Raw genomic sequence first — 22271 nt, forward strand, 5'->3', positions numbered from 1 at the left:
CCACACACACCATTTTTTGAACATTTTAATTAGCCGTTGTGGACTGCATGTCTTCTTCTGATTTGACGATGCAAAGATTTTATGATCAGCATACGCAAGTAAGCAGCCAAGAGGTAGAAACAGATAGACATCGTTGAAAAAAATCGAGTACAGTAAAGGTCCCAAGTTGCTTCCTTGGGGCACTTCGGAACTGTTTGTAAAGCTGCAGGAGAGAGTTGATCCAAGTTGTATGTTCAATTTACGGTTGACTGAATATGATTCCAACCATCCAACGAAATGAGGAGAGGCACCCAAGCGCTCAATTTTGGCTGGTAATAATTTATGATTAACACGATCGAAGGCAGCCTCAAGATCTGTATAGTTTGTGTCGATTTGATTTCTGTCCTCCATAGCCTTGATGGTGAGCGATGGAGAGATGGAGAGGTTAGTTATAATTTACTTTCCTTCGATTCGAAGAAACCATTTTGAGCAGGTGAAACATATGATCTGACTACAGCAAATAGAACTTTTCCAGCTAGAATGGTTATATAGGAACGCCAAAAACATAGCGACAATAATAACAGGAATGCTCTAGTCAAAGAATAAAATTGTTTTGCAATTTCGTAAAAAATACTGAGAAAAATACAAGAAAAAGTAGTGTCTATTGCCAGAAAAAAGTTTAAAACTGCTAGAAAATAGTAAGTTTATTATTTACAATAGCAATTTTACAAAAAAATCCTTTCTTTCAAAAAGAGCATTGTAGAGTAGAATAAAATGTACTAGCTTGTGTAAGTTTAAATATTTTTATGTAACTCTCACAATTTTTGATAACAAAATGATTTCACTGCAACCTGGTGGGGGTGACACCCAGGGGGAAAGGGGTGACACCCAAATTTTCTGCCCCGTGTGTCACCCGGTCACGCTACGCCACTGCACACTGTTTTCAAGGTTGCAAAAACGTGATCGAAATTATTTTGACCCAAAAAACATGATTTTAGAACCACAGTGCCTTCAGTAAAGTTGTTCCATTAATTATTCTTCATGTTATAGAAGTTTTGTGATTAATCCACTTAACAGTGAAGAGCGAATTTTCCTTTTTTCTTTTTATTCATATAAAAAATTCATCGTGTTCGGCAAAGTTGTAGCACATTTAATAAGAAACAACTTTGTCAAAGACACCATACTTCTATCTATTTTTTTAAATGGACTTATGTAGAGTTTTCTACAGATTGCCACTAAAAATAAGTTTTCTCAACATAACTTTTAGTAGTGATTTTCTACAGTTTTTCAATGTTCTACAATATTGTTTGTCATAGCAAAACAAATAATGTCTGCGAAGAAAGTTTATTTTTATCTGGTTATTGACGATTTTCATCAAAATAATGCATTAGTTTACTAACAGATATCTGAAAAAAAATGAAAAATATTGTAGAACATTGAAAAATTCTAGAAAGTCACTATATAAAGTTATATCAAAAAAATGATTTTTAGGGGAATTCTAGAAGTAACTTCACAATAGTTCGTTTAAATTGGCAGATAGAAATTTTGTGTCTTCGACAAAGTTGTTTCTAATAAAATATGTCAAAACTTTACTCAGCAAAGTGGATTTTTATATGCAAAAATGAAAAAAATAAAATTCGTTTCTCTCTTTTGGGTAGATTAATCACAAAATTCTAACTTTCATAAAATGAAGAATAATTAACAAAACAACTTTGCTGAAGACACTATGGCTCCAAAATCTTTTTTTTTTTGAGTAAAAAGTAATTAGTTTGAAATTGTCAACGTTTTGGGTCAAAAAATGTTGCGTTACGTCATATTGGACTGAAGGGAACGTCCATTAATTACGTACCGTGAATAAAAACTATTTTCGACCCTCTCTTTCCTCTAGGTAACGCTCTTTGTATAGATCTTCAAAATTTTTAGTATTGATTGCGACGTTTTGTCAGATTTCTACCTCACCCTAAGCGTTACGTATTTTTAGACGATCCCTATACGACATTGCTGCTTTAGGTAAGTTATATTTGAAATTGGAAAGAAAAAAAAAATTCTATGATTCGATTATATACAATTGTATATATAATCGAATCATATATAATCGAGTCAATAAATAATCGAGTCTATAAATAATCGAGTCCGACCTGTATGCAAAAATGAAAAAAATAAAATTCGCTTTTCACTGTTAAGTGAATTGATCACAAAACAGTAACTTCTATAACATGAAAAATAATTAATGGAACAACTTTACTGAAAACACAATGGCTCTAAAATCAAGTTTTTTGGGTCAGAATAATTTCGGTCACGTTTTTGCAGCTTTGGAAACAGTGTGCCCTGGTTGAGGTGTTGAATGGCATTTTTGCTGTTTTTTGCGAAAAACCTTGTGATGCTGTTGATGAAACTCTTAAATGGTTGGCAATAGGGTAAGTCTTGCTCAGGAATATACGACGCGTCTACGTAAACACAGTGGAGCAGAAAATTGTGAATCTTACAATATTCAACAGACGCGCAGCTTATTGCTTTTAATGTGAAATAGCAGCTAAACTAAAAGAGGTAAATACTTGGTATCAAAAAACAACTTGTAGCGTAGACTTCGATATTTGAGTTAGTTAACAACAAAACCCATGTGTATCGCACATTTTAGAGAGAAAATTTTAGTTTAGTTCTCAAAAAACATTTAATTTACATTTTTCCCATTTTAAATGTTTCTTATTCTCTCCAATTCGACGTTTCTAAGACACTATTGATTACGAAATTTTCTCAGCCTTTCAACGAAACCAACAGAATTGAGCTAGTTATCATACTTCTTGTGCTAGACCTTTGTTAAAGGCAAACATAACCGAAAACTGAAAAAAGTGAATAACTCTGCATTTTGGCCATATGCGTAGAAGGAATTTTTCCATCAAATAGGGTCCTCTATCACCCATTGAAGGATTTTAAGTCAGCTCCCTAACATCCTGTATAATGGAGTATTATGGTGCACGATTAAATATGAAGAAGAAAAATTGAATATAATGAATCCTGTTGAGTTTAATAAAGTTCGCACCACAAACCACAGTGGATTCAGATGAGCACTCCTAAAAATATATTCTTCAAACCAATCGTATTGGGCATGACTCTCAGGGCTATATTATTGGTCATTGAAGAAGTAAGAATGATTTGCGACTACCATTTTGACCACTTTGGAGCAATTTCAGCTGATTATAACCAGTTTACAGTACTAAGAATTATTTATATGAGTGCTTTTACTTTGAGCCACATTTTGCACCTTTCGCATTTTTTTCCAGACTTAAATTGCTGTTAAATTATCGCACAAAGCCCAAATCTACTCCTACCGACACAAAATTCATCAAACGAAACCAGATAAGAACCGGCAATTAACATTAACTTCCTTTGTCAAACGGTTAACATATCGCCACTAGTCGCTGCTGCAATTGATGCTTTCCAGCTGCCAAACGAATGTGCCCCGTTTTATTTATAACGCAGACTCATCGACCAACTCGAATGTGTCCCAACTGACTTGTTTTTTTTTTTGCTGCTGCTCATCAAAAGCCAAGATGGCACTTCAGTTTGCAACCAGCAACACAAAGAAAGGGGGGAATATTTTTGTCCACCGCACAAACCGTGAAACCCCACCGAGTATCATCGCGTTTTTTTTTTGCAACAACTGCACACAAAAAAAGAAATCGAACTACGCGTGTGTTCTTGTGCTCCAGAAGGAAAGAGTTGTGTACGTGCTACTATTTCTGGATCGCGATCGTGATAAGCCAGGAATCAAGCGAAGAAATGTTTCCAACTGTTGCTCGGCCGGAACACGCGTGTGGGGCAGTCATCAACCATCATAAATAAGATACAGGAAAAAAACGCTCATGAATAGTTAATTATTACCCCCTTTTAACGACTGACAACCGACCAGGAGGGCGTTCGTTCAGCGGAAGTTTTATTACAAATTGACTGCCTGGTATCGGCGCCTGGCGGGGCGCATATAATGCAGAGGAACTGAACAATATGTTGAACTGTTCCTAGCACGTGCCGTACCGTGTCTACTTCGTTTCGGTTCTATGCACTCCGTTCCATGTTGAAGATTCACCACGATGAAGGATTTATCGGAATCTATTACAAGCATGGTTGTTAAAATATTTTATCATAATTAAAATGAGAAATGTTAGTTATGGAGTAAAAACTTCGTAAAAGTTATAGTCGTACGAGCTTTCAAAAATTTTAGTTGTTTTCGGTAATTTTCTATAGAGATCATGGAAAGCTAAATTAAATTGCAGTCTCTAAATAAAGCAATGAAGCACAAACTGGCTGAACCCAAAAAGAAAACGGAAATGTCTTAAAATGGGGTTGAATTGACATGTTGAATTTTCATTAACCCATATCAGTCAGAAAATTTGAAAATATAAGAGTGCTAAGAATAAATATGAAAAAATTAAACGACCAAGATATCAATTTAAAAATTTTTAATTTGATTTTGAGAATATTTACAATGAATGTTTGGTACTGAAGTTTTCGCTATTCTGCAGTTTTAGCCATCTCTTAGTGCTTTGTTGGATGGTTTTGATTCGAAGAGAATTACTGTTCGAGTGGAAATTTCGATAAAAAAATTATTTGAAAATTAAATCTGTTGGTTGGAATAGGTTACCAAAATTTGAATGCTAAAGCTGGCATGCTTTTATTATTGTCACAAGTTTTTTGTTATTGTCACAAGTTTTTTGAAGATCCGTATTTCATTCCTAGACTAGCTTATTTCAAGATCTGTGAGACAAACACTCGTTAAAAAATTGCAAGTTCGTGTCTCAAGTGTTATGGATTCAATTCAATTGACAAGCTTTGAAGATTACTTTAGAAGTTGAAAAAAGAAACACAAACATGTTATGTTATAAACCTGAAGTGTTATTCTGTTGAACTCGCACGAAACACCTTCTGCTTCATAGCCAACCATAACATACTTAATGATAGACAGCTGGTCAGTAAACAAGTTTCCCGAAAGAAAGCCTAGCCCCTGGTGGACGGGAAGTCCGTCAATGAGTCCTCGATACACAGCTTGCCCAAAGTGGAACGCAGCAGCGTACTTTGTTGTTGTGATTAAAAACATTGAAGCACAGCAATTATGCTTGTTCCGTTCTTCCGCTTTTGTCACTGAACCGAAGCATGTGCACCGCGGTATCGTTATCTTCCGCTTCGCTTTTCGCTACAAAACGATTAAATTTATCAGTTTGAGTTTATCACCACTAGCGAGTGAAAAGCCAGAACGGCGGAGGCCATATGTACACATCTTGACCGGTCCGACTGCCGTCGAATTGACCATCAAAAACCGAATGAACATATGCAAACCCTATCGCAGCTGAAGGAGATGAAACAAAAGTGTAAGGAAAAAAAAACGTCCCATGCTGTCGCTGCCCGTTTCGTGCTGGTTCGGGCTTCTCGACTGCACCGGGCGATCGTTTTATCAGTAGACAACAGCTGAAAGTTTTACACCCTGCTACAAGTACCAAGTACCTAACCCGAGCAGCAGGGGATAACTGCATCGGATCGATGCGGTTGTGGGTTGAATACAATTTCGCATACTTGTATTTCTTAACCGGACCAGGTTGCTATTTTGCAAGATGGGATTTTCTATTATTTTAATTATCATTTTTCTAATATTTTAAACGCCGTTTCTTTTAATAATTATTCGATTCGCATTATTTCTCAAAGAAAAAAAAAAGAAATAATGATCACACCTCTGCTTGGTGCAACATTCAACTCGGGATTGGTATGAGGAGTAACCGCAAGCTGTTTTGCCTGCACATTTGTTATACGTGCGGTTTCTATCCCTAAATGTAGGACGCAGTTGCATCGGAAGAAGCTTTTTTGCAACATGAAAGTAATCTGCTGTTATCAGCTGACGGTGTTTGTCTAGAATTTTTTGGGAGTGAATTGTCTCCAATAAACATGATTGAACACAAATCAAAGCTACAAAAATGCTGCAAGAAGCTCTAACTTTAAACCGCCCGTCCACGCGACCCTGATACTCAATCAGTGCGAAAGTCTTAATCAAATTTCGGATATTGGATGGTAAAGCATTAATTAAGTTGTGGATAGCAATGAAATTTTATCACTTTTGCATTAACACGCTACTAGAGATCAAACTTTAACCTATCAACGCAGTCTCTATAAAACCCCGAGATAAGAACGAAAATAATCAGGTTTATGTTTTTTTAAACAATAAAAACAGTATTTTTGCATTCCATGATATGGCATTCATTTTACATAATATTTAAACTAAACATCGAATCAAAATATTCAACAGTGATCACCCAGACTTGTTTTACCTATCATTCATTTATAGCTAAATATAAATATAGCTCTAACGGGCACCTTTCAAACAGCAAAATTTCAAAAGATCACAAGCCAAAGTTTTCACACTTCATCGCCAAAATCATCAGGAGAAATAATCTATTGTATGAATATTCATTTGACGCTAGTTTAATACCATAACAACATATTGACTTCTCCTTCATTTCATTAAAAAACTGTTTTAAGATTTTAAGCTATAAACAGTTGTACCAGGATAAAAATAGTTTATTGTTCTTTGTTTATTGAACCAGGATTCGACGATTATTTTATTTTTTCAATTATTTTCAAAAAAAAAATTTTTTCATATAACAAATTTTAGCTGAAAACATTTGGCCATTTTAGTCTATTTTCCAGAGACCGGAAATCACCATATTAGGTTTCAAAATTGCGCCTGGAATGGCAGCTCTTGAATATTGGATGGTATCCATATTAGGTTTCAAAATTGCGCCTGGAATGGCAGCTCTTGAATATTGGATGGTATTTAACCATTTAACCATCTTGATATTGAATGGTATTCAACCATTTTAGGTTTTCATTCCTGTATGGACTTCATCACTGCGACTAGAATCGTTGATCTATTGTGAGATGTGCACGAATGTATGCTGTATTCCGCACTTCTATTATTAGCAGTATCGCTATTATTATTTTTTTATCCGTGCTTGTGTGTAATGTGAATTTGGGTTTGTTTCCAAAAACTGTAAGTCGCCATCTTGGATTTCAAAATGGCACCAGAAGTTGATTTCCTGCCTTTGGGCATAACGTCGATTTCGGAAATACGCATTTTGGGTGAAATTTCCCATTTGTGACTGTTTTCCAAAAACCACAAGTCAACATCTTAAAATTCAAAATGACGTTTGCGGTCGATTTCCAACCTTATTATTCGGGCTATCATCCCGATTCTGGGAATACCTGTTTTGGATGGTATTTGGCTATGTTTTTAGCTCTGAGTGGTCGAAATCACCGCTCTAAACAAAGCTCGACGTTTTTCAATAGTACAATAGTTAGCATCCCAGGGTCAAAAATAATTTTCGATTCCCCGCTTTTATTCCTATTTCCGCGATGATTGTTTCGAAATTTTCCAGGTGTTTTATTTTTAAAAAATATAAGCAAAAAAACAATTTGCAAAAAAACAGTGTTCTGACACTATGAAAAATATTTCACCTTCATTGGTTTTTAGCTGTTCTTTTTTTCCTGTGTGGGACTCAGCACTTTGATCAGGGCCATTTGATCTATTATGATATTTCCCAGGTGTTTTCTGTACTCCGCACTTCATATTATTGGCAGTATCACTATTGAAGTAAGTGATACGCTTATCATCTATATCCGTGCTTGCGTGTTAGTTTTACCCTTCCGTTTCAAGCTTACTGCTCTACTATACCGAGCCTTTTTCCATCTTACCAATATCGCCTAATTACAATTCCCTGAAGAGAATAATATGTTACTCAGACCAGTTTAATTATAAGATTTTTGTTAAGAGGAGAGCCAACAGCTCGAAGGAAGGGTATGTGCGGTGAGGAGCCTCAGAATAAACCTATGTCAAAGCCCTTAGACAACCAAATGGCCTGATTCTACTAAGACTCGATCCCACCCCCACCCGCTTGTCAAAGCGGACTGTATAATCTTGCTATGGAACTCCCCATTCGTCGACTTTTGCAAGTTCTTTAAGAGACTCTTCCTGCACAATTTTTACGTCACTAAAACTGGAAGTTCAAAGTCAGTAGATCAAATAGTTCAAATTTAGTGATCATTCGACGCTCATTGAATGCCATAACGCCGAATTTAATGCTCTGTCATTTCTTTGAAAAATATTACTAAATTCTGCTAACTCAAGAACAAAGCTAGCAGAACAATTTCAGCTAACAAACAGTTCTTTTATAACAGTCAAAATAATTTTATGCTCATTAAATTGCTTGAAAAACTTGGTTTATATGATAATAGAATGATTTTCTAATAATCAAATTATATTGAAGGTTTTTAATCGTTTTCAGAGGAAAATATTTTTAAAAAATCATGCATAATTAAATTATCATGAAAACTCGGTTTTAAAGAGCATTTATTGAGTGTTAAATTATGCAGTTTATATGTTGGAAACACTGCTTTTCGAGTTTCAAAGTTTCACTTTTCTGATCAATGCAAAATGCACGTGAAATCGTCGAAATACTTTTTTCATGCCGCATGTCTTAAAAATGCAAGTCGAGATCTGTTGTTATCTGTTAAAAAACGCGTACTCGCCAAAATTTACGTGAAAAGCAATTTTACTATATTTCTGAACGATCATGGCAGTTTTTCAGGAACTCGATAAATATGCGCTGCCTTTTGGCCAGACTTTTTGTTTTGGATCCCAGATCCGATGTCGAACACTATTCAAAAAAAAAAAATTGCAATACACCTTCCGCGACGCTGATAGCCTCACGAGTAATTTAAGATTCTTCCATTTAGTTCAAAATTGAGCAATACTTGTTCACGTAAAAATGGGATTGAATACGCAAGAGGAGACCGTTGGAACATCTTTCTTCAAGCTTGATTTCATACAACGCACGAAGGCGCTGCCGACTTTGGCTGAAACCAACAACCAGCTTTTCCATAGCCTGCAGAATCCAGCCAATTAAATCATCATGCAAACAATTACAGGTTTTTACTGGGATATTTTCTCAGGAATGATCGAACAAGAAAAGCTTAAGATATGCAGGAGGATGATTTCCCGGTGTGAAACCCAATTTCTCGGCTTTCCCGTCTTTTTTCCGCTGATTTCAAATATCCATCTTTTTCCCATTTTTTTCGTTTTCCCGATAGAGTGGCATCGTCAAATTACAATTTTTCGCATTTTGGTGGTTGCGATTGGAAAATTAGTTGATCGCTGCAAGAACGAATAAAAACCTACCTCAAAGATGTAGTTACGCCAAAAATAAATAGTAGGAGGGTGGTATCCAAGACACGACCGCATAGTTGACGTAGGACTACAATAATTTTATATTTATATTTTGAAGCTATGTTTGATTTGAGCTCGTTTTACTTTTGTAGTTTGCTTGATTTATTTTAACCAATTTAAGCTCGACATCTTCCAAAAGGAAGGTATTTTGGTGCGGGTGGTAATATCAAGTATCTAGGTCGTCAGCCCAAATTCATCAAGCGACACCTCAATCGACTTGGAACTAAAACTAGTTCATTGGTGGCCATTTCTACTGTTAAGGTCGTCTTTGACCATTTAAAAAGTCAAAAAGTCATGAAGAAAGAACCGCTCATTATTGGCATGGTTCGATTTTGGCAACAGAAAAAATTCTGGCGTGTTGCCAAAATCAAACAGGGTCTGTATTTTGATTATTTCTTTCTAGCACTCTATATTAGAAGAAAAAGTATTTTCTTTAACATTCACAATGGTCCAGAAACCAAGTTTAGGGGGAAATTTGGATCTAGAGCTCTATAGCAATGTTTTAGAGAAATACTTTTTTTACAAAGTTACTTAAAATTATTCGAGCTATAAAATTGAAGAGCAAGGTTTTCTATCTACAAAAATAAAAAAGTTAGATTCTTGATAGCATCGAAAATTTTGGTCACTCTAATTTTTGATACTTTTTCGATAAGTGCTTTATCATATGTAACAACTTTGTAGAAGAAAGTTTTTCTCTAAAATATTGCTATAGAGCTCTAGACCCAAATTTCCCCCTAAATTTGGTTTCCTGACCATTGATGAATTTTTTCATTCTAATACAGCGAATTTTCTTCAATACGCAAAAAGGCAACCTTCTATAAAATATTTAATTGAGTACAATCAAGTAGAAATTAAAATTCCTTCTATATCTGTTTGTCTTGTTGAAGTTGGCTCACTCACCGATCACAAAGCGGCAAAGATGACATAATTCTTTTTCCTGCAATTACAAGCTCGTGGAAAAAATATCGATAACGAATTACAGTTTTAGTAGTAAATGCATATTCACAGAAAATTTGAAATTAGCATAGAATATTATGAACATGTTAACATTCAATTCAGGTCAATTTAAACATTTTATCAGTATACAGAATCAATCAGAAAAAAATTGATCAGTTTCAAGATACCAAAGAACAACGAAGATACCATATTTGGGTGTTATATGTCTGTTATCTTCGAAAATAAACTGGGCTAGAGTGATGCACAACATTAGCCTCAGCAATTAATGTTTGCATAGCGTTGTTCAATTACAAGTAAGGTTATGGAAAGTTATATTTTCTCGCAAATGCTAATTCGAAAAATATTTCAATTGAAAAATACAAACACTAATGTCGGAACTCTATCAAGATGAAATAAATTTGGTTTTCCTCTATACCGCCGCCGCGGGATGCAACTAGTGTTGTCATATTGGACTAAATTCATTTAGCTAGTAAAATATAATCATCAGTACAGCTTGTTTAACTACCTATTCAAAGATCTGTACAGAGCATTTTGGATTTCTATTGTCTTTTTAATACCCTATATTCAGTTATTTAAATAACTCTGAAAAAAGCAGAGTGTAGAGTTCAAAAATAAACAACGCATTTTGTTGATCATATTGTATTCTGATATTTGCTGCTATACGAAACAAGAAGAAGAAGAAGACAATTCAAACAGCAATTCGATTGTGTTCCACGCCCCACTGTGCGTCAACAGCGGCAATGAAGTTTTCACTTGGCTTGACTGCACAAAAATGAATATCGAGTTCTACTGCACTGATAGACGACGAGAAACCAGCGCTCTGTTCATACATTGCTCGGTGCAGTACTGTTGCCTGTGCCATCATATTTTCCTTCAAGACACCAGTTTTATTAACATTAACATATTTGTTAACAGCAGAACGTAATACTGTCTGATATTGGAGGTGGTAACGAACTTTCCCAGAAAGCTTCACCTTCAAGACATCAAAATAGTCTAGGCTCATGGAAGCTAACATTAGTTGACCTATTGGGACGGGGAGATTTTGTCAAATTTTTTTTTGCCGCTGCTATACAGGATATCACAGCAGGCAGTTGGTGTCTATTCATGAAGTCTGTGCCAGGCGTGCTCACATATGATTGGTACATTGTTGGTGAAAATTCGATCTTGAAACTTTTATTTAATTTTCACTGTTCAACAATGAAGTGATAATGAAAATTGAAGAATCACAAAATTGTCCATCATTTTATCAATCCAACGACATATTGATTATTGTGATCCATCATGTGGTTACATCAGTATAACCGTTTGAAATCTTTCATTCCGACGTTACATCTTGGTTTTAGTTTTCGCGGAATGTATCTCGATATAGTGCGGTTAGACGTAGTCCTACGTCAAAAAATATCAAGTAAAGATAATTTCGTTATTAAATGTTTTATCGTACATTCCTGCTAATAAACTCATTTAACTCTTCCATTACGAAAATAAACAAAAAGTTAAATCGGGCTTTTGATTTATTCGTAAAAATTTATCACCTCAGTTCTATTGTCGGCTGGTTTTATTCAAATTTATTACTTCTTTTACATTTAGTGCAAAAAACTAGCGCTACTCGATGGCAAGCGATTACATATTTCTAGAAAAAAACCTAAAGTAAAAGATGTGTTCTACGAACGTTTTCTCTGGTAATTTAAATCTGAATAATTTAGATTAAAATGCCATAATGGCTGGAAAATGATGACTTTCAAGCCAATTCGCTCATTCACGCAAACGAGCAAACTTCAAGGCTCAAGATCGGATTAATTATATTTAGTTTCTAAGAGCAAGCGCATCGGTGGGTTGCCATTTGAGTTGCTATTCTCACAACGCTGGCCGTTGCTATTTTGGATAGCAACCGATTTTCGCACCGGTCGTTGCTATTGCGTATTACCAATTCCACAATTTCTTTTTCACACCGGCAGTTGCCAATTTTTGAAGACCGTCACTAGCTGGCGTTGGCAAAATGTTTGTGTCGTACTTCCCCGAAATTCTGCGGATCTATCAATAACCAACTTAAATGTCCGTCAATCGTTTCCGGCATGATTTGTGTTTCTTTTGCTTTTTAAAATTTTCCTTCCGTTCAACACGATTTTGTTCTGAGTTTGTTTTCGTTTTCTCAAAATGTCGACAACACAACTCTGTTGCAGTTTTTTTCGTTTGTGCTGCATCGATTTTTTATCCTTATATGTTTAATTAAAGTAATTCCGTAAGACCATGGCACGTCCAGCAACGTTGCCTCCAATGACTATTATACTCAAAGCTGGCGAACTGTTATTAGTTGTATTTTGTGCTGTTTCGGTACCTATAGTTTGCTATTGATATTTGCAAATTTTCAGCCAAAAAAAATGCAGAACGCAAAAATTGTTCCTGAGTATTTGGTTGATTCTAGTGACGAAGCAAATGATTTCGCGGAACAAATATTTTTATACATGAATATGAAAAGATTTTGGGCTGCTCTGAGCCTGAAAAAATGGCCAAATATTGACCGCCATGCCGAGGAAGGTGCCATCCAGCGTTTCAACAATGTTTTTTATTTTCATTTCTGAAGCCGCTTTCGATTGCGTTCTTGAAAATTTAAACAGTTGTAGAGGAGAAAAATGGACGCAACGGGAAAATTGGGACTAACATGTCTTCAAAAGTCACAGCAGCAATAGTCGGTAATCCTCTCGAGCAGTTTCGCTCAAATCTTCCAGGTTTATTTGAATATTGCCCAGGGTTGGCCCATCTTGTAAGGACTTGACCTTTCTTCTTGTAGGTTAGAGTGCCAAACAAAATGGTCATCTCGAATTTCAAAAAAAAAACTTAAAAATGTCATATTCATGTCTTTGCGAATAAATGCCCGAAAAAACATCCTGTGCAAAATTTCCGTTCAATCAGAATTAAAATGGAGTTGCTCACTGGTTCACGTCGACACTTGTGTCCTATGACGTGTTTAACCAAGCGAGGCAAAGCGCTTCATCTTCCGGGCCGACCAACTATGTCGAAACACTCCTTTTTTCGTAATATTATTACGAACATTTACTGTAGAGCACACAAAAAACACAATTTGACATTTCATCAAATAGCAACGGTTCGGCTCGTTGCTATCGCGTTGCCAAATTTAATAACTCGCTGCTACCCGAGGTGAGGATTGGTATTTCCCAAACCAAGATAGCAACGCCCGGTGTGGTTGCCGCGTTATGGTGAGAGTTGCCAAACTAGCTTTAGAAACTTCAATTTAGCCACTGGTGGGCTTGCTCTAAGTGACAAAGTAACAGCAAAAGAGCGATTTAAACTAAAACGGTCGATGATACATACGAAGTAGTTAACTACCATATGAAGGGGTATGGGATGAGTAGAAACTTTCTACGGATTGGTTGGAAGGATTCATATGCCTTATCTACATGAAGCGACATAGCCTGTAGCAACTATCATGGCATAACTCTCCTTAATTACGCATATAAAATTATGTCCCGTATATTCTTCATAGTCTTCATATACTGAGGCCGCAGCAGGAAGCCTTTGTACCTGCGCGATTTTCGATCATCTGTAGACTTCGAAGCGACGTACGAATCAGTAAAACGAAACGAGCTGTGGCAGATTATGCTTGAACATGATTTACCAACTAAACTGATTAGGCTGATACGTGCGATTCTTGAGCGGGCGAATTTTCGGACACATTTATAACGTTCGACGGTCTAAAGCAAGGAGACGAGCTTTTGAACTCGCTGTTCAACATAGCCTTAGGAGCTGCAGAACTACTATCACGAGATCTCACATGCTTCCAGGCTTCGCGGACAACATAGACATCAGCTATGAAGGAAGCCTTTACGGTGCTATGGCTTGAGATCTTCTAACTAATCAAACTTGAAAATGTGACGTGGCGCAGGTGCAAGAATCGCGAGCACGCAGTTTACGTTGCTGCTTGCCACGTATCACATTATAACAAAAAATCCGGACGGGGCAGTCGCGACAAAAAAAAATTGTTTTAAAACTAACCTGCTAATGAAAATTAATGTCACTGTTAATAACAAACTAAAAAACATTCCATAGTAGTCTAGATCATTGCTCTACATTTTCGAAACAAAACAATGAAACTGAATATCTCGTGCTGTCATTTCGATTCGAACAGTTTCATTTTCACTTGATTCCTCGGGGCTACTGTCATCGAGTCACTTCTTTCTTTCTTTCCCGTCTGTTGTTCATCGGATCATTTCAAATAAAACTGATGACTATTCAACTAACGGAGAGTGACGGAGAAAGAGACTCTTTCCTTTCCTTCAGCGTCTCAATTGAAATTAGCACCGCATCGCATCCAATAAGTACGTCACGCAAGTTCCGATCAATATTTCCTCCCTCTTTCCTATATATGCGTGAAGTACTGTATGGAGGCCTCCTGTCTCCGTCAGCGCTCATTGTCATTTTCAATTGAGAATCGTCATGTGAGAGTGATAATCTCCGCTTTCAATTGGAAAGCATTTGTATCAATTTCAAATCGTTCAGTTGTCAAAATCAAAGCAAGAGCTTTCGACTGGGTTTCATGTGACTCACGAAGTGCTCGAAAATGATACAAAAGCTTTTTGTTTGAAAGCGACGGGTCAAAGCGTGACTATAACCTGATCAATTGTCAATGACTTTGTCAGGATCTTCTATAACAAGTAGAAAAGTTATCCGAATAGCGCAACTAGTCAAAATCCGCACGAAGTTTGCGCTCTACATGACGCTGATTCTCCCGGTGGCGCTCTACAGACAAGAATTGCGAACGTGGAACGGCGGACTTCCGGCAGCTTCCGGGTCAACACAAGTTCGGTGTACCGGAGAAGTAAGGAAGCAAAAACTTTTAAAGTTTGCCAAGACTAAAGATCTGCTCATGTTGTTAAGAGAGTGCGCCGTTCGTGACTACCGGGTAGATCTACCTCAATGAGTGTCTACAAAAGCGTTTGCTCACTCTGTTGAAGCAACACGAGGGCCCTGCGATCTTCTGGCCGCACCTAGCTTCCTGTCACTTCGTGTTATATTTTGTCTGGAAGTTTGAAAAAGATCAGTCAATCATTTCCTATAGTTTTTTTTCTCCGTGATGCAATTTGATGTAGGATACCTTTCACAATTGGGAAAAATGTTTCTTATTGCTAAAATACACATTACAAAATATGTGTTGTAATTTTTGGATGGTAAGCCAGAGACTTCACGTTCACGTGTATATGTTTTCCACGAAGTTCTGCGGTCTAGCAAGTCGTTCATTCATCATTCAAGCATGTCCTGTTTCAATTTAATTTTAATACAGCGTGTTTTATGTTGAACACGATTACATCCAGTTAAGCGAAAAGTGCGCAAAGTATTACAAAGCAATATTTATGAGTACAAATTTGAAGCAAAAAAAATCATCGAATTACTGAGGTCAAAAAGTAACTAAAAACCAATAGGAAAAACTAAATTAATTCGCATCAGTTTTGTAAATTTTTTCTTTTGCGTTCTACTGCAAATTTCGCTGACCAATCCAGAAGTTGACAAAACCGCTAATTTGCTTATTGAAAATTGACGTCACTTTTGATTAAAAACTGTGAATATTTAATAGTAGTCTAGCATATTTAAAAAAGGGTTGGAAAGCTATCAAATTTAATTTAATGAACATGCTGGGAAATTTCTATGGAATGATTTTGTGCCCTAGCATTGGTACTTAACTTAGATTCAACAATAACAGGTTAGACTATGGGTACGTCAATAAATAATTCAAATACAAATCCGTATCCTTCGAAAAGTGGTTGGACGCAGCAAACGTTTCCAGACACCTAGCTTGTGGAACGGAACCCTGCATGCCAACCTGCAATTAACAGTGCATCTCGTAAGCTCAAGCATATGCACTGGCAGGGAAATTACATTACACATCGAGTTCCCAGACACGACAGACGAATCTAGCATATGTTTGCTCTCGATTTACACTACCTTGTTTCTTCGTTACCGATCTTCTCAAGACATTTGGACATTTGGAAAATCATTTTATCTATACACAATCTGTCGAATGTATATATTCCCTCTCGCTAGCATCTACTTTTGTTTCTCCTTTTCTTGCATCATTATGATATTCAACGTCTGCTGAGGACCGAGGACAGCTGGCACATAAGTCGCGAATGGCAGGCATAGCAGCAGACGCAAAGGGATGAAATAAGGACCCTAACCAGGTCGTTTTCCCCTGGCAAGCAACGGAGATACATTAGACGAGAAGCGTGCCGAATAATGCGCAAAATCGATTTCGCCTAGCTCCGTTTGGACCCGTACGGTACATTAAATCCGTCTCTCGCCTGGAGAAACCGCCAAAGGGTCGGCTATCGTTGCGTTTTGTTGACATTATTGCTTACGCCTAGGAAACTAGGGAAGTCACTGTGCAAGCATCTGGTCACGCACCGAAGTCCTGCATACGTGCATGAGATTGCATTGTGCTTTCAGCCCGGCAAGCAGCAAGGTTGAAGCTGTAAGCATGTGTAATTAAACAATGAGCCTCCCTTCGGGTGGTGCCTATTGTGCTGTTGGCCAGCATATTTAGATCCTAACGCTGGAATGCAGCACTGCTGTGTGAAGTACCAGTAGTTCTTGGGCTGGCAAGATTGACCGCGTGAAGCCACAGGTGTAGGGACGGTTCCTAATGAGTCGAAAACAGGGCAGATGTGACAGATGGAGGGAATGACAACCGTGGGAAGCTTCGAGGTTTACTGAATCTCTAACTCCAGTACCAAATAAAAATAAAAATAAAAGCAATATTATTAAGATAGCTAAAGAATGCTTTAAAATTAGCTCAGAGATCATGTTATTAACATTTACAGGTCGCACGGACGTCGCACAATACTTTCAACAAAAAAGTTTGAAAGTAATAATGTTTAGTGTCGTGAGACTTTTTTACAATGGTCTCTTGCTTCAGTTCAACTGATATACAGAAAAATCGTTCTGAAATCAACAACAGGAACACCAAAATGGACCGAATTGCAGCAGACGCAAGGTGTGAATTAGACTTCGTATTTTTTTAGCATTCTCATCGTATAAAGCTTCCAAGATGAAATGCACTTGTTCTCGTATTTTTTCATCGCTTCCATCGTCTATCTATCTAACTGTGGTTGCCCCTTCCGACTTGTTCGGTCTTCGTGCACATTGCGACAGGTGAACGGCACACCGTCGTCATTGCTGCTGTTGCTTCACGATTCCGTACCTTCAATAAATCTAAAATGATGGTTCACACGGAGTACGATGTGAAGAAATGGTATCGATGGGAAACAGAAAAAACGCTAGCTAAGCAACCGGTGCACAGCACATCCTGAATCGAAATCGTTTCATCCTGCTGGATGAAATCTACTGCCAATAGCCTTCATTCAGCCAGTAGTGAAGTACAATTTTCCACGCTTCAAATCATTTCCGCTACTAAGATCCGGAGCAGCGAACGGTCCGAAGAAGTCCGTTACCAACAACTAGTTTACCCAGATGAATAAACCGTGATTAAGTTCGTCAGTGTAATGAAAAATTCTTACTATTAGCAACTCGTTTTGGTACTCTCAGACGTTCGATGATTTTTGTTCCAAACCATGAAAGCAACTAAGACTGGTATGTGATAAAAGCACACAAATGAAAACCGATTACGAAAAATGTTATAAGTGATAAATTTTTTGTAACTCTTAATAATTGGGATATAATTGTTCACAACTTAAGTTGTTTCGAATAACTGAATTATACAGAGAAAACACATGTCCAGTTTGCCAATGGACGTTCCATTGAATCTGTATATATATATATATATATATATATATATATATATATATATATATATATATATATATATATATATATATATATATATATATATATATATATATATATATATATATATGTATATATATATATATATATATATATATATATATATATATATATATATATATATATATATATATATATATATTTATATATATATATATATATATATATATATATATATATATATATATATATATATATATATTTATATATATATATATATATATATATATATATATATATATATATATATATATATATATATATATATATATATATATATATTTATATATATATATATATATATATATATATATATATATATATATATATATATATATATATATATGTATATATATATATATATATATATATATATATATATATATATATATATATATATATATATATGTGTGTTTAAACCCTGAATATTCATTAGATTTCTTTTTCATTAGAGTCAGTGCAATGGTCCTTAGGGGCCGCTCCTATATCACGTGGCTTATTAGAAGGGCCGCGGGGTGGGAGGGTTTGGTAGACATATTACCAGGGAAGACCAATCAGGGGGATAAAGGTTTAACGAAAAGACGATATTTAACCTCTATAACATGTTCAATTACAACTTTCTTAGCAATGAAGTCCGACATATATTTCCGGCAAAAAAAATATTGATTTACGCTTAATGTAAAGCATGCGAGCAAAGTTTCACTCGCATACGATTGAACACAAAAAAATTGTCTTCACTTAATCAATTAATCATCTCTATTCGATATTACAAACATTCTGATTAGAGTTGCTTTTTCAAAATTTTCGGCAAACATATATCAATTTTGTTTAATCATCATTACTAATAATAATAATTAAACAAATTTTATTACATATTCCGATTTAGTTTTTTACCTTCAAGTTTTGGTTTTTTATTTCTTTTTTCTAAAGAGTTATATAGATTTTCATTTCTTTTAATTTCGCTTCGCTTGTTTCCTGGTTTCGTTGAGAATCCTCTGCTGTTCCAGTAGGTAATACTCCCTAGCAGTTTCGTTCAAGCCTTCCAGGTTCATCGACATGATGGCATGGTTGGCCATTCTTGTAAGGGCTCGGACTTTCTGTTTCATATAAGCAGCCCTTTCCTGCGCAGCTATGGTCATTTGCAAATCAGTGTGTTTCTCGAATCTCGTGACAAGCTTCCGAGCTTTGGCAGCTCTCTGTCCGATCGGACGACCGGAACCGGAAGCTGAACCTGCATCGTCTGATTCGCTACTGTCTCGGGTCGTATCTACAAATTCGGTAGCAGCTCGTTTTTGATTCAGTCCCTTAAATAAACATTTGTTTTACAATAAATATTTCTATAAATGCTAGGAACGTATACCTTGACGGTGTGATATTGCTTCCATTTCGGTTCATTCTGCAGCAAAATGTGGCAGTGCATCAGAGTAAATGGTGCTTTCTCCGTAGTGGCAAACAATGCAACTGCCTGCTTTATGGCATCTTCCGGGGAAATGCTCCTATGATGCCGGTTTCGGATTTGGGCCAGGCACTCAGTAAACTTGCTCACATTTTTACTAATTGTGTGCCACCTGGCCTTGATTCCGGTGGCAGCCCGTAGCGCTGGGTTTCTTAGCAGTTTTTTTTCCGCACATATTTCGAGAAAGCTCTCGTGAATCCTGTCGTACAGCGAATGCCCTCGCTCATTTGCGCTTACACTAGAGTCCTGCGACGTATTTAACCAAGCGAGGCAAAGCGCTTCGTCTTCCGGAACCGACCAATTATGTCCGCGTTTCGAAGCAGTCATTATTTTCACGATATTATCACAAAAATTCACTTTCAAACGTACATTAAAAAACAATACTTTGACATTTGATCAAATAGCAACGCTTCGGCTCGTTGCTACTGCGTTACTATTATGAACTCGTTGCTACCCGAAGTGAGGGTTGTTACATAAAGAGCAAGCGCACCAGTGTCTTAATTTAGGTTGCTAAAGCTTGTTTTTAAACCTACACTGATCCGTTGCTATAGGATCAAATGTTGCTTTGTTTGTGTCACATTTGTGTAGGTAAACTCCAACATCAACGATAGGTACGAAAATCGCTTTCTATGGAAGACAACAGCAAAAGTTGTGATATCAACAGCGTGAATGGCAACTGCTAGGTGCGCTTGCTCTTACCAAACCAAAATAGCAACGCTCGGTGCGTTTGCTGCGTTATGGAAAAGGTTGCCAAACTGACTTTAGCAACCTCAATTTACCCATTGGTGCGCTCGCTCTCGTAGTGATTGAATGAGTTGAACGTCATATACCACCGGACTTAGTTCGACAAGCTCATCATTTTTTGCATGTGTATTTGTGTGTGTATGTATGTAACGCTCACCAATCTTACTCACTTTTTTCAAAAATGGCTGAACCGATTTTCACAATGATTGTGTCGAATGAAAGGTCTAGCTGTCCCATAGGTTGCTATTAAATTTCATTGTAATCGGATTGCTAGCATTAGCCTCATATGACAAAATGTGAACACCAAGAAACTTTATTATCCCAGAATATGGAACTAGTGGTTCAAAAGTTACGGAAAGAAATGTGGTGAGAAATCGTTTCTTAGCATAATTTTAAAAATATGTAAATTATTAAACTTCGAATATGCTAACCGAAGTAAAAAGTCAAAGAACTTCAGTATTTCTAAAGCAGGCTTATATCAATATAGATAGTTAAATAACCCCACTAAAATATAGACCATTATGAAAACCATGAACTTTTAAACAACATAGAGAACCAAAAAACTTGTTTTCATAGATTAAACTAAATAAACTGTGAATGTTTTCACTATTTGTCAAAACTATTACTAACGCGTTGAACAAACTTCTGTCAACTTTAGTATTTTCAAAATAATACCTCATATCGTAGACTCTAACAAACCATATTCACAAACTATTACTGAGAACAAAACATAAATCATTTTTTATTTTTGGTATAAAATCTACTAAATTCCAACTTCCAACTAAAAACCAATCATCATTGCTAAAGGGCAATGACCTGCCACAATTTCCAATCAGAACCTAGACGGTGGTAATCTCTCCGCAGCATTTGGTTCTTCATTATGTAAGCCCTGCACGGACAGGGAGGATCCCCAGAAGCCAAAGGTAAAGGTACGAAAAATTTGACTCACCGGAATTGCTAATAGTCTGTCCCATTGCGCTCTCATCCGGTCTCGACGACCAACAGCGATTGCACCGATAAAATATTGCAAAATCCCACCAAGGAAAGTGTATGGCACTGGTACTGTTCTTTCTATCGCATCGGTGACGACGACGACGGCGGCGGCGTCGGCGGCAGCAGCATTCCAGCTAACACATTCCAGTAAGAATGATTTTCACATTAATCGAGTCGAACCAGTCTGCCTTTTTCTAGCGATTTTTCAGTGAAAACTACTTCTACGACACGAGAATAAAACCGCTCAACTGAAGCACTACCCGACCTAATGAATCTTTTCACTGTTAAATGTCTGAATAGCACGGATATCTCAATAAAAACGTTAAATTATCCTATATGCGGTCAATGAAAATGCCTTTGAAAGCGCATAAGATAAGAATGTTTTCAGCATCAGCTGTCAATGTCTGCGCTCGAAGAAAGGTCATGTTTGCGATGTTTTTGTTTCCACGGTCAGTGGAGCGTATCCAAAAATACTTTATTTTTGAATTCCTTTGGGGGTTGAATTTAAGTTACGTTACGATTTTTTTAAATTAGTTTTATCGACATTTGTAACAGCTTAGTCACACACACATACACCCTGCAAGTTAGTATTATCCTCAACGAGGTGCACTAACACATTCGCACGTAAAAAGGTCTATGGCCAGTATGATGCGATTAGGTTTATGTCAACGAGGTTGCAGAACTATTCGCTATTCGATTTCAACGAACCCATCAACACTTTTTTGCGTCGCCTGAGGGTTCGCTTATAACATTTTAATATTTGATTGTTGATCGTATATAGTTTGTAATTTTATTCAATAAGACATAACATTGTCGGATGTAATTTTTAATATATATATATATATATATATATATATATATATATATATATATATATATATATATATATATATATATATATATATATATATATATATATATATATATATATATATATATATATATATATATATATATATATATATATATATATATATATATATATATATATATATATATATATATATATATATATATATATATATATATATATATATATATATATATATATATATATATATATAT

The 22271-nt window shown here is 36.1% G+C and overlaps 2 protein-coding genes across 2 annotated transcripts in view; both read right to left on the reverse strand.

The window, feature by feature from the left end:
- LOC129730193 (protein neuralized) overlaps positions 1–21586 on the reverse strand; it is a 78154-nt gene extending 56568 nt beyond the window's left edge. The window contains exon 1 of the mRNA XM_055689338.1: positions 21163–21586. Within this exon, the coding sequence (XP_055545313.1) occupies positions 21163–21187 (25 nt within the window). The 5' untranslated portion in view covers positions 21188–21586. The remainder of the gene's footprint in view (positions 1–21162) is intronic.
- Positions 18427–20265, reverse strand: LOC129730194 (uncharacterized). The gene is made up of 2 exons (XM_055689339.1): positions 19374–20265; positions 18427–19317 (listed from the first exon to the last, which is right to left on the reverse strand). Exons 1-2 carry the CDS (start codon positions 19794–19796, stop codon positions 18967–18969), a joined length of 774 nt encoding a protein of 257 aa, XP_055545314.1. The 5' UTR covers positions 19797–20265; the 3' UTR covers positions 18427–18966.
- Positions 21587–22271: the final 685 nt, after the last annotated feature.

This window comes from Wyeomyia smithii, chromosome 3 (genome assembly GCF_029784165.1).
Source record: "Wyeomyia smithii strain HCP4-BCI-WySm-NY-G18 chromosome 3, ASM2978416v1, whole genome shotgun sequence".
Lineage (NCBI taxonomy): Eukaryota > Metazoa > Arthropoda > Insecta > Diptera > Culicidae > Wyeomyia > Wyeomyia smithii.